This window comes from Procambarus clarkii, chromosome 81 (genome assembly GCF_040958095.1).
Source record: "Procambarus clarkii isolate CNS0578487 chromosome 81, FALCON_Pclarkii_2.0, whole genome shotgun sequence".
Classification (NCBI taxonomy): domain Eukaryota; kingdom Metazoa; phylum Arthropoda; class Malacostraca; order Decapoda; family Cambaridae; genus Procambarus; species Procambarus clarkii.
In genome coordinates, this window is record NC_091230.1 from 21,914,719 (window position 1) to 21,931,195 (window position 16,477).

Consider the following 16,477-nt stretch of genomic DNA (forward strand, 5'->3'; position numbering starts at 1 on the left):
CCTCTCTCACCCCTCAACTTTCTCACCCCCTTCCCTTCCCCTTCTCTCACCTCTCCCCTGAATATTCTCCCCTACCCCTCCAGCCCCTCCGGTGTCTCTCACAACAGTTACCTTGGACAGTTATCCTTTGATAATGTTATTCTGAGTTGAGTGGCAAGTTGGGTGCTTAATAGATCCTGAAGTTCAGTGGTCTACGTCCTCGACTCGCTATCGTTGGATCCCGAGTTCGATCCCAAAATGGGACAGAAATAGTTGGGAAAGTTTCCGTTTCACCCGATGCTTCTGTTCACCTACTATGACTTCAATATATATAGTACTAACTTGTGTTCCCGACAGCTGGAGTAATACGAATGTATAATTGTGTATCCCCCCGTTGCACGCGCGCGCACGCACACACACAATTGAACAACAGGTTAAATTGATTCAACCTGTTGCTTGATAGTTGAGAGGCGAGACCAAAGAGCCAGAGCTCAACCCCCGCAAACACAACTAGGTGAGTACACAATGTTCCCGTGTGACTACTTAAGCTCTTAACTAGCTAAGATCATTTTCGTCCGCAAGTCTTTTGTCGGTAATCTTACAACTGATTGAATATTTATATACCAAAAATTGTGTTTAATTCCGACACTTCCTCGTCGTTGTTTTATTTTGAACTCGTTATTGATCTTTAGCAGCGTTACTAGGGCCGTCAGTCACTCAGTACTAGTGGCTGGAAACCTCATACTTAGCATGCAGTATGTCGTATGTCGATATACACATATCGAGTATATTAGTGTGATGTCATTATAGTTATACTCTCGTCTCGTGAGACAGTTTTGGTCACGGGTGTTGGGTCAAAGTTTAGTCTTTATGCAAATCTTTTCAGTGACTGGATGCGAACCTGCGACCCAGGGATCATCAGTCCGACATTATCCACTCAGTCAACGACTCCACAAAAGGCTGGGAACTTCACCCAGGATTCTTTGAAGCGTTAGTAAGCTTCGCAGTTTTAAGCTTATTCCACCCACTTCCCGGGAGAGCCCGGGAAGGTTTTTTTTTATTATTTTTATAAAAGAAATATACAAAGTATAGCACAAGACACAAGACAAGAACATAATAACAAGAACATAACAATAAGAACATAATAATAAACACAGACACAAAAGAAAACAATACATCACGAGAACCTAGAAACTCCAGGTACATGAGTCTGAATACAAAGTGAAACATAAAAATGGACACATAACAAACACACGTACATAGAAAGACACAAAAAACGTACACAGAATAAACCAACACACACACACACACACACACACACACACACACACACACACACACACACACACACGTCAGAGTAATTAGTAAATGGAATGCACTAGGAAGTGATGTGGTGGAGGCTGACTCCATACACAGTTTCAAATGTAGATATGATAGAGCCCAGTAGGCTCATGAATCTGTACACCAGTTGATTGACGGTTGAGAGGCGGGACCAAAGAGCCAAAGCTCAACCCCCGCAAGCACAATTAGGTAAGTACACACACACACAAGATGCACACAATCACATAAATAACACAAAGCAGAAGCACACTGTACACAAAATATATAAGTAACATAAAACAAATTACGGCCAAGGCCCAGGCACAACTACATGCCAACCCCAAGAAAGAACCAGGGGCGAACAGCAAAACACCGAGACACACGCACCCCAATCACACACACACACACACACACCAGGAATAACATCAATGTAGCAACAAAATTAGTAACAAAACAGCTGCACCAACCCACACAGGGCACAAGCAACGGCCCACACAGGAGCCAGCAAAGAAGCATACCCACACACACACACACACACACACACACACACACACACACACACACACACACACACACACACACACACACACACACACACACAACAAATCGAACACACAACCACAGGAGCAACCACTCACACACCCAGCCCCCCCCCCCCCCCCCCCCCCCCCCGAGGAGGCCAACCGGAGGGCCGGGGACCTAAGATGAAAACGAAGAAGACTCACCCCCCCCAACCCACAACCAACAACCAAAAACCAGACCCACGACCACTCACCTAAAAACAACCCCACGCACCCACCCGTGAACCAACCACAAAACTCGCTCGGAAACGCACGCTGCACCCACCACCACGTGAACCGCAAACGGCCTCTCAAAAAACCTAAAAGCCTAGCAACCCTCCCTCCGCCCCACCCACACACAACACACAAAGTCAGCAACGAGAAGACAGCGTATTGCGCACCCGGCGTGACCCCCGCGGAAAGGACAAAAACAAAAACCTCAAAAGGCCATCCCGACACCCCGGCGCACAAACCCCAGCCAACACGTCCCGAAACCAATGAAGCAAGCCCCTCAACCGCTCACAAAAGTAAAAGACATGCAACTGGGTCTCAGGGAGGCCACAGTGCACACACGCGTCAGAGGCACGCCAACCCAGCATGCACAACCGCGCATTCGTCGCCAACGACAAATGCAAGAACCGAAACAACAATTCCGGCTGTTGCGGAGCCAGAAACCGAGCCCCCAGCGCCGCCCACACATCCCTCCAATCCCAACATGGTAACAAACCCTCCACCCGCGGCGGAACATGACGAAATAAAACCCTATACACCGCCTTAACCGACAAGGACAAGAAACCCGGACAACGGCAGACCTCCCGAAGAATGGCCACCGCTCAAGAGTAAACAGGAGTGGTGCAGACTGCCGACAAACACCAAATTCACCAAAAAGCTAAACCGAACAGAGCAATAATAAATACCTAAAGCATTGAGCCCCCCCCCCCCCCACCCAACTCGAACCCCTGATACAACGAGACCCAGAACAGCGCCCGAGCCCTAGTAAACACATCAGGAATGCCCATCCCACCCTCCCGCACAGCCAACACCAACGTCGACCGGCGAACCGCGTGGTAACGACCGCACCACACATAACGATATACCTGACGTTCCAACCCGAAAGCCAGCTTGCGATCCAGGGGGGAAGCACCGAGCCACGAACCAGACCCGCGACAAAACCTTGCAATTAACAAGCAGCGCCCGCTGATAAATCGTCAACGGGCGCACAGCCAACAACCTAATCACAACACCGACACTCCGGGAAACCGCACCCCAATTGCAAGCCAAAGACTGCTCATAGGAAAGCGAACCAGGTAAGCCCCAAAACCCGCATAGAAGTGACAACCGGAAACCACGACCCCACCCACACACGGCGAGAGGACCACCCACCAAGACCCAGAAGACCGGACTTCTCACGGTTAACCCGGGCCCCAGTGACCAACTCAAACCTCTCAACCACAACCTGGACAGCCCCAACCGACTCCTCCGAGGCCACGAACAGGACGGTATCATCCGCATAGCCGCAGATGGGCAACCGAAAACCCGACGGCAGCCGTGGGGGAGACGATCAACGGACACGCCTTGACCGCCCGAAAAAAAGGCTCCTGAAAGACGATATACAGGAGCATAGAAAGCGGACAACCCTGCCGCACCGAGCGACGCACAGGGAAAGAATCACTCAAAAACCCATTTACGCAAACCCGTAGCCCGGGAAGTAGTGGATTAGTGTGAGGGAGAAGAGGCAGGGGATTAATGGGAGAGTGAAGGGGTAGTGGATTAGTGCGGGTTTAAGGCGCGTGTTACTATGGTAACAGTTAAACCATTACCGCGGGGGTCGAATTGGATCACACACACACACAGGTCAATAATGGCAACCATTCATTAATGGTCAACAAAATACCCCTCAAAAAAACAAAAACAAAATACAAGTCCATAAAAAGAAGAATTTGACCAATCAGCTTCCAGCAAACATGTGACACGTATGTAGTTACACAGCATGACGTGTATGTGTTCGTTAGTTTACTGAAACGAATAACGAACGTTTACGAAATGCGTTCACCAGTAAATTGAGCCTAAACAATAACGAGCTCGTCTAGGAAAACAAAGCAAAAACACCAAATAACTTTGCAACACGACAGATATGATATGCAACAAACATTTTTCAATCAACATAATCAAACATTCTTTAACAATTATCAATGGGTCGGGTCGTTATCAATATTTTAGAACACGAGTCGTTATTAACATATTTTATACACATGTGGTTACTTAAATATTTATGTACACAGAGTTCAGTACCAAAATATTATATTTAATTGCGAGTGAATTGAAAATAAATCCATTCCATTTATTTACTTACTTAAGATTATCTATAAGTATTAGTATTAAATATTGATGGTTTAAATTGTATTATTTTAATTTAATTTTTTTTGCATGGCATATTATATTAATGTGTTCGTTCCCTGTTATTCCTGCTGATCCAACCGGTCCGTTCAAATAATACAATGCATTTTGACGTCAAAATTCCCAACGGACTGAATATGATGTATTTTAATCAATCATAGCGGCTCACAAGTTGGGTCGTTCGGTTAGGGTAGTACATCATATTTTGTGGCGTTGTGGCAACCCGAGGAGAATAGGCTCCGTTGATCACTCATTGAAAGGCTATCTTGTATATTTTTAGAAGATTAAATAGTTGATGACCCTCACATTGATGACGAGGCCCAGACAAGCGTGGCGCTGATTACTCAGCCTGTCATCGTACAAAGAACGTCGCTTTTCGCTCGTATGCGTTATATACAACAATAAATCGTCGTACTAGAAAATAGAAGCGGTTCGCGCCAAAGTGACGTACTGTTCCGTTTTCTGTTTTGGGTCCTCTGGGTGAGGAGAGACCACTGTACATTAACCGTTTTCTTGACGTTGGGGGAACCTTAGTAGTGGGACTCCTGGTTCAACCTTGACGACGAGCGGACGTCTGGACGCCTCCTCCGCCTGGGGGCCGCCTGAGCGCATTCTGTTTTCGCGTTTTGGCTTTGCTACTGGCGTTTGGCATCCCTCTTCAACGGTCCGATTGTACGACGCCTGGCGCTCATATCGCCTTGGGTCACGGGATTGTTGATAGATTTTTTTTGACGTGTTCTGGTTGGTTCTCCCGGCGGGGTGACGGTGTTCGGGGGCCGGCTTGGCCGAGAGCTGCCGGGAGTTGGCGGGTCTTGGTAGGCTCCTGGTGTGCCCTCAGCTGTGGTGGGCGGCCGGCTTCTGCTCTGCCGGAGGACACTGGATGACTTTTTGCGTTTTAGTTGGGGGCAGAGTTTTGGTTTTGCTACCTGGTGTTCTCTGTGTGGGGCGGGGCCGGTGCTTGTCACCCTGAGGGACTCCTGGGGCTCCCCAATCATCTGCCCGTTTGCGTTTTTCGCCACATGGCGTATTAGTTTCAAGTGATTGGCGTCACTCGCTTCGCGATTAAGCTTGGCGTTTCACCTTTCCAGGCTTCGCGATTAACCCATCACGGGAACGCCGGGGCGCATCCGATCCCACGATCATCGTCGCCCTTAAATCAACAGCAACAACAACAAGAAGCTTAGGAGTGCATAGTGTATACACGCACCGGGTGTGTAGCAGCAACAGCGGGTCACTATGGTAATAATTGACCGGATCAAGGCCACGCTAGGCTTGGTGGCCCTTGGCTTTAAATAATTGTAGTGTTGAAGGTCAGTCTACGAAATAAGTTCGGCTTTAGTTGCTGCTAAACCTACTTTACCACAGTTTAAATTAAAACTTTATTTTTTATTTTACTGACGCATAAAATAATTTTTAAACCACATTTATTTACTGAACAATTAGTTTTAATTATTAAAATGGATTAACACAATTGTATTCATTTTCGACAGTATATTAGTTCCAATTATAGAAAACAAATTCACACAAACTAAAACTATAAATCAATGATATATTTTAAGATAGTTATCATATCTGCCTACAAGCATAACAGTGACGCTTGATATATTCAAGGTCAGATACAGTGACGCCTGATATATTCAAGGTCAGATACAGTCACGCCTGATATATTCAAGGTCAGATTCCAGTTCTCTCCTCCCCAAAGGAAATATTAATCTATAATAGTGTACCTAATTATTATTGCTACAGCATTTATGAATGATATGCTATAATTAGCATATCCCTGTGAGGGGGGAGGGGGGTATACTCCACCGTGGCGCATGTCGAGTATATTGTGGTTATATTTTTTGCAGATTTTGTGTCTTAAAATGCCTTGCTTTTTTCTTTTTAATAGAAAAAAGGTGTTCGGTGCTCACAGTGTAGATACAGTGCTCGGTGCTCACAGTGTAGCTACAGTGCTCGGTGCACACAGTGTAGCTACAGTGCTCGGTGCTCACAGTGTAGATACAGTGCTCGGTGCTCACAGTGTAGACACAGTGCTCGGTGCTCACAGTGTAGATACAGTGCTCGGTGCTCAGTGTAGATACAGTGCTCGGTGCTCACAGTGAAGACACAGTGCTCGGTGCTCACAGTGTAGATACGGTGCTCGGTGCTCACAGTGTAGATACAGTGCTCGGTGCTCACAGTGTAGATACAGTGCTCGGTGCTCACAGTGTAGATACAGTGCTCGGTGCTCACAGTGCAGATACAGTGCTCGGTGCTCACAGTGTAGATACAGTGCTCGGTGCTCACAGTGCAGATACAGTGCTCGGTGCTCACAGTGTAGACAGATTAGAAGCTCGCTACTCCTAATAACAGGACAGTTGGCTACAAATCATCATTAAAGACGCACTGTTGAGCTATTTCATCGACTAATCATCTTTACCCAAAAGGTCAGCTAGTATTGCCACCACACCGTCACGCACCACGGGTGTTAACTGCGTGTAGAGAGACACACATGCCACCAAATGCATTATTGAATGCAACGGGCGGTCAATACCTCGCAATATCCGGGGAGGAAAGGAGTTTTAGTCACAGTGATAGGCAGTGATTATCTTTTTGTTTGCAACGGTGCCGTTTCTTGCGCCATGTTGCAAACCGTGACGTCAGGAAGCTCGGATCTCCCTTGCGACATCGTTATCTTCCGGGTGATTTGGCCGCCATCTAATTAGTCGCGCCTCAGATGTCTGGCGGAGGTGTGTGATCTGGAGACCAGCTGGTGATCGCCACCACTTCGATCCCCACCTCCCCGCCAAGACCTCCTGACCATCTAAGTATAGCAGAACAGTTGGCAAAATAAAAACAGCAATTACTTGTATATGGATGAGATGCACCATATCTTGAGGTTATCTTGAGATGATTTCGGGGCTTTAGTGTCCCCGCGGCCCGGTCCTCGACCAGGCCTCCACCCCCCAGGAAGCAGCCCGTGACAGCTGACTAACACCCAGGTACCTATTTTACTGCTAGGTAACAGGGGCATAGGGTGAAAGAAACTCTGCCCATTGTTTCTCACCGGCGCCTGGGATCGAACCCGAGACCACATGATCACAAGTCCAGCGTGCTGTCCGTTCGGCCGACCGACTCACCATATGTGCACACTCACGATGATTTAGGAGACACTCCAGGTGCGGCTCTCTAGAGGACCTCGTGTGTCCCTCGTTAGTGCTCATGTGGCTTGAACCTTGGATGACCTTATAGCACTAGGAAGACTGTATAGCATGAGGATAGACTAAGAGCAGGGATATGAGGATAGTGTAGGGACGCTGCCCATCCACTTGGATCTTAGACGGGACGAACACCACCTGTACAGGAAGACAGACAGTCCGTCGCTCTACCGACCAGCCCAGGTGATCCAATATCAGGGTTGTTTAGATGTTAATACATGAGAAGACTCCTCTAAGACCCTTAGAGGGTCTTAGAGGAGTCCTCTAAGACCCTCCTCTAAGACCCTTAGAGGAGGAAATAGTTCCGCGGGAGACCGTAACCTAACTGACGTATTGTTCCAGCTAATGAATTCAGGTAAACGATAGTGAGTCACATCAGTGGTATTCCACATGTGTGACTTGGGTATATACGTCAGTATGTTCTAAAAGACTCCACACGGGCAAAGATAACATAAGAACATAAGAATCAGGGTAACTGCAGAGGGCCTATTGGCTCATACGAGGCAGCTCCTCTTTATATCCACCCAATCCCATTTATATATATGTCTAACCTACACTTGAAACAATCAAGGGATACTACTTCTTTTATGTTACACGGTAATTGGTTCCACAAATCAACAACCCTGTTACCGAACCAGTAAAGAAATGGAGCCATAACTGTGGTGACATTAATTGTGTTTGTGAGGATCGAAGCAGTACAGAATTATGTTCTCACTGACGTTAAAGTTTAAAAAAAATGGATATCAGCTAGTTGAGACAAGGTAACGAGGCGCCAGAGGTTCCACTAATAGGCTTCATGCTTGTCGTACTGTCCAAATTCATGAAGTAATGAATTTGGAGATAAAATATTAAATGCAATATCACAACCCTCATCAGTGCCGTAGCAAACCTATTCAAACATACTGACACGTCATTATTATAGGAGAAAATATGTTCAATCTTTCAAACATGAGGTTACGAGAGTCCTGGACCAGTTGCACCACACATCTGAGAGTAAAGCCAAGTAAAGACCAGTTGCACCACACATCTGAGAGTAAAGTCAAGTAAAGACCAGTTGCACCACACATCTGAGAGTAAAGCCAAGTAAAGACCAGTTGCACCACACATCTGAGAGTAAAGCCAAGTAAAGACCAGTTGCACCACACATCTGAGAGTAAAGCCAAGTAAAGAACAGTTGTACCACACATCTGAGAGTAAAGCCAAGTAAAGACCAGTTGCACCACACATCTGAGAGTAAAGTCAAGTAAAGACCAGTTGCACCACACATCTGAGAGTAAAGCCAAGTAAAGACCAGTTGCACCACACATCTGAGAGTAAAGTCAAGTAAAGACCAGTTGCACCACACATCTGAGAGTAAAGTCAAGTAAAGAACATACCAAAACAAAACACTGTTGACAGTCTCTGGCCTTAATAATCGTCGCCCTATCTTTAAATAACCGTGATAGCAAGCCCTCCTGAGAGAAAAAATACCTGGGATTAAGATAATGTCACATTTGGGCGGGATTAATCACACCACCCGAGGTCTCATGATCACCTTAGTAGTTTAGAGAACAGATGTATTGTAGACTATATAATACAGCAAATACTCATATAAATTTACCAAATAATCTATAATATATCAGTATAGTGGACAATTTCCACACCTCCCTTACCACCCTTGCATTAACAGCAGCCACTCACAACAGGTGCGGACCAACAGCAGATGAGGAAGCTCAGAAACGTCAAAGTGCTGAGGAAGGTCAGTCAACGCATGAGAGAGGAGTGAGAGCGACCTACACCAGTCAGCCTGATGCTGACTCACACGACAGGTCAGTTAAACCAGTCAGACAGTCAGTTAGCCAGAGACACATATCCAGGCAATGTATTCATTGATGCGGCAGCCAGGATAATGCCATGATAAAGCCTTCAGCCCTTAGAGACACAGGCAGCAGACATCCTGGAGACACACAGGCAGCAGACACCCTGGAGACTCAGGCAGCAGACATCCTGGAGACTCAGGCAGCAGACACCCTGGAGACTCAGGCAGCAGACATCCTGGAGACACACAGGCAGCAGACACCCTCGAGACTCAGGCAACAGACACAGGCAGCAGCCATCCTATAGACACAGAACAGACACACAGTAGACAGAACAGACAGAGAATATGGTGAATGCAGTAATATTTACATTAAAACATATTTCTATTAATTATGCACAATTTGAAGAACAAACAAGAATGTGCTCTTATTTAGACACAACTTACTTCCCGAATCTTACTACAGCATTCAGATTTAATATTAAAAAGTAAAGCCATCATTAAGGGTCATGCAAGAGACAGCAGCGTGTGAATCACCCCATTGTCATTGCCCGACATCCCCGCCTTGCCCAAAAAGAGACGAAATGAGAGTTCCACGTGTGGGTTTGAGTCAATTGAGCTCCCAATTATCCCAGACGCAAAAAAATTATAACAGTAGACACGAAGCTCCACCGCATACACTCTGGGTTTGATGTTTATTTATCGAGGTTTGGACGTATACACGGGTTAAAATGCGATATATTTGTTGGAAGTTGGAAGAAATGTTTCGAAAATATAATGTATTCGTTGCTGGCTCTCCTCTAGGAGTACTATGGTGGTTATTTATCTCTAATGATTCCTGGCTGTGTTGTTCTCGGCAGTAGTGTGCTCAGGTATTCCTAACCTCGCCGTGAATGTTGGATTTTGAATGTGGAGCTAGTATTTTGTGCTGGTATCTTGGACCAAATTAAAGAAATAGTTACGCAAGCACTTACGAACCTGTACATCTTTTCTCAATCTTTGGTGGCTTTGTTTACAATTATTAAACAGTTAATGAGCTCCGAAGCACCAGGAGGCTGTTAATAACAATAACAACAGTTGATTGGCAAGTTTTCATGCTTGTAAACTGTTTAATAAATGTAACCGAAGCTGTCAAAGATTGAGGAAAGATGTACACGTTCGTAAGTACTTGCGTAATTCCTTCGTGAATCTGGCCTCTCGTTCTACATTCTCCGTGTGGCCCAGGGGCTACGACGCCCTCTTTAGTTGACCTGTTGCTCTACGTTGTTGGAATATATAGATGTTCATAGATCAGCAGCGCACTTCGTTTCAGTAACTAAATCTTTTGCTGGTGCTTAATTAGTTATTTCAGACCATCCTGAAATGAGAGTACAAAGTCGGTTGTGAGGCTGACAGTACCAACGTGTAGTGGATGGTCCCCAGAGTGTTGTCTTTTGTATTACTGAATTTGCACAAACCAGGAACTTTTTAGCGGCAACATAAACACAAGACCTAACCTATCCTAACCTCTACTAGCAATCGGAGGCCTAATACACGCTATCATAGGCCTAATACACGCTATCTTAGGTCTAATACATGCTATCATAGGCCTAATACACGCTATCTTAGGTCTAATACATGCTATCTTAGGCCTAAAATGTGGTACATGTATGTTGTCAGGAAAAAACGACCTACTTTAATAACCTATTAACCAATACTAACGTAAATTAATTTAATAACTCGTTCAAAGAAAGCGAGATTACAGTGGAATTTTCCCTTAAACATGGGAGATATATATTTTGCCACGTCACAACAAAATATTAATAAAATATTAGTAATCACTAACAACTCTCAGTCCAGTGTTAAAATTAATCAAAAACTGTTCCCTGGGACTGGATCAAATAAATTTACCATTAAAATTAACGCCTCCCTAACCTTCGTCCATTAAATGGGCCAAATTGAGCCGGTTCCAATAACGTGACTGAGCCGGGAAGGGAGGGAGGCGGCCATTGTGGAAAGAACATTGCTCTCGTGAGGTAGCACAAAGAAGCAGCTAAGTTTATACTCGTGAACCCGAGCCATCTAGACGTTCTTCAGCTGCCGCAGCCTCTAAATAACGAGAGTACCTCGTTTCTGGTTTGTCCTAAACAGTCCTAATATTATTATTATTGGCTTTAATATTATTAATGATATTCCGATTAGGAGGCGAGCGACCCCCCAAAACAGGATGAGCCCTACACAATATAGTAAAATCCAAATAGCCATAAATTTAAACGTGCCATATCTGTGTTAGGAAGTAAAGATGCAGTAGTTATACAGTATTCTTCCGGCAGATCTGTGGTCACCTGGGAACTAAGCGTCAGCAAATTGTCGCCACGAGAGAACAGACGCCATAGCCTCATGTCCTATACCTGGCAGACTGCTCACGTGTCCCTCTAATATCCACACTGAAGCCTTCAAACAGATAAGACTATCAGTTATTAAACTAACCCCCAGTAAATTAATCAACTAACCTTAGTATAAATTTCCTGTCAGTCGATAAATTCTCGATTGATAGGCTACTGTAGTTACTTAACCCCCCAAGTTGTGTTGGGATATGATTTGTGGGACAATTTAAACATACAGTCCACTACGCTATCGTAAGAAATAATAAGTCAAATATACATCGTAAATAAAAATTCTTGACATAAATCAATTAATTAATAATTAAAATAAATAATATCCCACGAGTCAGAATTCCCCACATACGTCGTATACTAGGCCTAGGAATAATTAAGTTTGGTTTTAGCTTTAAATTTTCCGGAACTCTTAAAAAATTAATAGTATTTAAAGTGGTTTGCTGGCAGTCCATCACTACATATTGCTACTTTCCACCACATAATATTGACAGTACCAATACTGTCGTTTCAGGAGGATGGGTTGAGTTATTTGATGCTGTGTTGCGTGAGCTCATTCCTTCAACATCTGAGTGGCCATACTCCCTCTGCTGATGTTGTGAGAGTTTTGTAATAGAGGCTGATTGGCAATGGATGGCTGAAAACTGAAGAGAGGCATTAGATAACGAAGACCTGACAGCCCCCCCAAACATCACGCGGCCCACTCCAGAAAATCCACTTCAAATTCAGATGTGGAGACAACAATGGTTTTGCTGCAGTGGGATTTAAAGACCACAGGAAGTGAGATTTGAGGCGTGTTGATATTAGCGAAGCCTAGCAGTGGAGGAGATTTAGTGACGGGCATTTCGCATGTAACATAATCATAGAAACTGAGGATAAATACACACACAAACGAATCAGTCAAACAAAAGTTAACTAAATGGGGTTCTAGTGTGTGGTTTGGTCAACAAAGTTAACTAATATTGTTAACGTTAGTTAACAATGCGTCGTCTGCTTTTGGCGCGAACAGGCGTCCCTGGGTGTCAACAAGGCGACAATGGCAGCGTCTGCTGCAGCTGCTCTCACCCGTCTGCTCAAGTGTCTGGATCTTCCTAGTGTTGTATTTATTTATATTTATACATACATACATTTGCGGCAAGTCCTTAATCCTAATTTTTCCCCGGAATACGACCCTTGCTGCTAAGCAAGAAGGAAGGTCTGTAAGAGAGTAAGCTTGCTAAGAAAGTAGGAAGGACTGGGGACAAGTTGAACCGTTGAGACATTATGTAACCGTAATCCTCACGCATGGAGTCGTGGGAGAATTTTGGGGGGAATTTTATGCGCTGAGATTTAATGTGCTATTGGAAGGTATTTCGTTTAAATTTGTGGGTTAATTCTTTATCGAAAAGAATTTGATCTTTATGGGGGATTTCTGTGTCTTGGGGTTCTGTGATTGTGTGTGCGTTAGAGTGGTGTGTGTACTCGCGTATTTGAGCCTGCAGGATCGAGCGTTGGCTCTTGGATCCCGCCATTCTAGCCTTCGGTTGTTTAAAGCAATGACTCCTGTCCTACTTCTCTGTCATACCTGGTTTTAAAGCTATGAATAGTGTTTGCTTTCACAATGTGCTCCTTTGTTTCATTCCATTTCCCCACAGCTATCACGCTAAAGGAAAACTTTCTAACGTCTCTGTGACTCAGCTGAGATTCAAGCTTCCAGCTTGTGCGTCAGTGTTGGTACGTGTATGTCAGCACATGTGTGTACATTAGTGGCTGTCAGCGCATCGGTGGCTGTGTGCGATTAACAATGGAACAAGATTCATTTTCAGGATTTCCTCCGTTTCTTCAACGCCATTTCTCGTACTGCTACCCCCGGTGCCGGAAGCATTCAAATACCCCCAGGGACGTGTCCCCCTCCCCAGCACTCCCCTCTCCAGCACTCTTCTCCTCAGCACTCCCCTCCCCAGCACTCTCCTTTCCCCTATCCGTGAAGCAGAGAGGGGGATGCAGGCCCTACACCCATATTGTCGGCTGCCTTAAATAGGATCATGGTTGGTTGATATGCTAATCGGATTGGATTCTCTTCGTCGAGTGGCTCAGACCGACCTGATTGGCTAACTGAGTTAGTAAAGCGAGGGAGCTGCGGCGTGGATATATCAATGGTGGGGGGGAGGGGGAGGCAGGAATAAGGGTGAGAGAGATGAGGGAAGGCAGGGGTAAGGGTGAGGGGAAGGGAGGGTAGGGGTAACGGTGAGGGGAAGGGAGGAAGGGGTAAGGGAGAGGGGAGGGAAGGCAGGGCTACGGGTGATACAAGATTAAGCAGGGTTAAGGGCCAGGGGAAAAAAGATTACTTACAAAGAAATTGTTGTTGAGACTGTGTATAAGAGACGAGGGAGTGTCGGAGAGTGGGAGACCAGAGGTGATAGTTGTCCTCTTGGGGTCCCTGAGGGTGTCTAGGCTTCCTCCTGCAGGGACAATCTTGGTCCTCTTGGGGGTTCCTCAGGGTATCTAGGCTTCCTCCTACGGGGACAACCTTTGTCCTCTTGGAGGTCCCATGAGGGTGTCTAGGCTTCCTCCTACAGGGACAACCTTTGTCCTCTTGGAGGTCCCATGAGGGTGTCGAGGCTTCCTCCTACAGGGACAACCTTTGTCCTCTTGGAGGTCCCATGAGGGTGTCGAGGCTTCCTCCTACAGGGACAACCTTGGTCCTCTTGGAGGTCCCATGAGGGTGTCGAGGCTTCCTCCTACAGGGACAACCTTGGTCCTCTTGGAGGTCCCATGAGGGTGTCTAGGCTTCCTCCTGCAGGGACAATCTTGGTCCTCTTGGGGGTCCCTCAGGGTATCTAGGCTTCCTCCTACAGGGACAACCTTTGTCCTCTTGGAGGTCCCATGAGGGTGTCGAGGCTTCCTCCTACGGGGACAACCGTGGTCCTCTTGGGCGCGGGTCTCGGCGGAGGCTCGAACTCAGCCGTGTAAGCGGTCAGCAAGGTAGCATCGTTGGGGAGTCAGCGATGTAAAGCAACGAGTTCACCATCCACAGTGAGGTTCACCGTACTTACAAGAACAGTGACACTGAAAGTGATGCAGTGATAGTGAGAAGAATAGATCAGTGAGAGAATACAGCGACTCGGTGACCATTGAACATGATTGTATTCAGGATTATGAGGATATTCACTAGAACATTATGAGGATATTCATAAGAAAAGTTATGAGGATCCACAAGAACATTATGAGGATCCACAAGAACATTATGAGGATCCACCGGAACATTATGAGGATCCACCGGAACATTATGAGGATCCACAAGAACATTATGAGGATCCACAAGAACATTATGAGGATCCACAAGAACATTATGAGGATCCACAAGAACATTATGAGGATCCACCGGAACATTATGAGGATCCACAAGAACATTATGAGGATCCACAAGAACATTATGAGGATCCACAAGAACATTATGAGGATCCACAAGAACATTATGAGGATCCACAAGAACATTATGAGGATCCACCGGAACATTATGAGGATCCACAAGAACATTATGAGGATCCACAAGAACATTATGAGGATCCACCGGAACATTATGAGGATCCACAAGAACATTATGAGGATCCACCGGAACATTATGAGGATCCACAAGCACATTATGAGGATACCAACATGACTGCTATTTTTGGTGTGACCTTGACCTAGTATTTATGAAGCATTTATCCAACCATTTACGAAACCTGTGCATCTTTCCTTGAGCGGCTTTCTTTCCAGTTATTAAATAGTTTATTATAAGTTCCGTAGGACTGCAAAGTTGTTTATAACAATAACAACTTTGGGTTGTAAAGTTTCCAAGCTCGTTAACTGTTTGTTAAATGTAAACAAAGCCGCCGTGATTAATGATAAACAAATTGAGTTCATTTATTTTGTTTTTGTTTGTATATTATTATTATTAACACATTTCCTTGAGGTTATCTTGAGATGATTTCGGGGCTTTTTAGTGTCCCCGCGGCCCGGTCCTCGACCAGGCCTCCACCCCCAGGAAGCAGCCCGTGACAGCTGACTAACTTCCAGGTACCTATTTACTGCTAGGTAACAGGGGCATTCAGGGTGAAAGAAACTTTGCCCATTTGTTTCTGCCTCGTGCGGGAATCGAACCCGCGCCACAGAATTACGAGTCCTGCGCGCTATCCACCAGGCTACGAGGCTACGAGGCCCCACATTTAGGTACATATTTGTTTTTTTTATTAATACATTAGGTACATCTGCATTTGGGCAGCTGCCCTAGACTATATGAAGGGGGGTACTGTGTGTCAAAAAGCTAGCTACGTGATGCTAAAAAATCCCATCACACAGGATGGTTAGTCATACAGAGGCATGTGATAGGCCAGTCTGCACTGGCAGACTCTGGGTGCATTATGAGACAGACATTGCAGACAAATTGTCGTGCAACAAAGATGAAGTTGAATTAGATCTAGGTATCCCCATCTCTGCTGTCAAAACTGTATAGGTCCAAACACTCAGGTCTGATGAGGATGTTTTGCCTTAGTCAATAAATTGCAAGTCTACGGAGTGCACCAATCATATTTCAATACATAGTGTGTGTATTTACTATTTCTACCTGCAGAATCGAGCTATGAGCTCTTGGACCCCGCCTTTCTAACCGATCTATTTTCCTATATTATGTCCACTACATATATTTCTCTCTACCACACACACACACACACACACACACACACACACACACACACACACACACACACACACACACACACACACACACACACACACACACACACATCTCCAGGAAGCAGCTCGTAGCAGCTGTCTAACTCCCAGATACCTATTTACTGCTAGGTGAACGGGAGCATTAGGATGAAAGGA

The 16,477-nt window shown here is 45.5% G+C and overlaps 1 protein-coding gene across 2 annotated transcripts in view; it reads left to right on the plus strand.

Moving 5' to 3' along the window:
• Positions 1 to 16,477, plus strand: part of LOC123772990 (dual serine/threonine and tyrosine protein kinase) — a 108,015-nt gene that overhangs the window by 27,574 nt on the left and 63,964 nt on the right. Inside the window, exons 3-4 of one of the 2 annotated variants that reach the window (XM_069315341.1) lie at positions 866 to 969; positions 9,142 to 9,264. In XM_069315341.1, the coding sequence (XP_069171442.1) occupies positions 9,246 to 9,264 (19 nt within the window). In that variant the 5' untranslated portion in view covers positions 866 to 969; positions 9,142 to 9,245. The remainder of the gene's footprint in view (positions 1 to 865; positions 970 to 9,141; positions 9,265 to 16,477) is intronic. The other variant, XM_069315340.1, reaches the window with a different exon arrangement.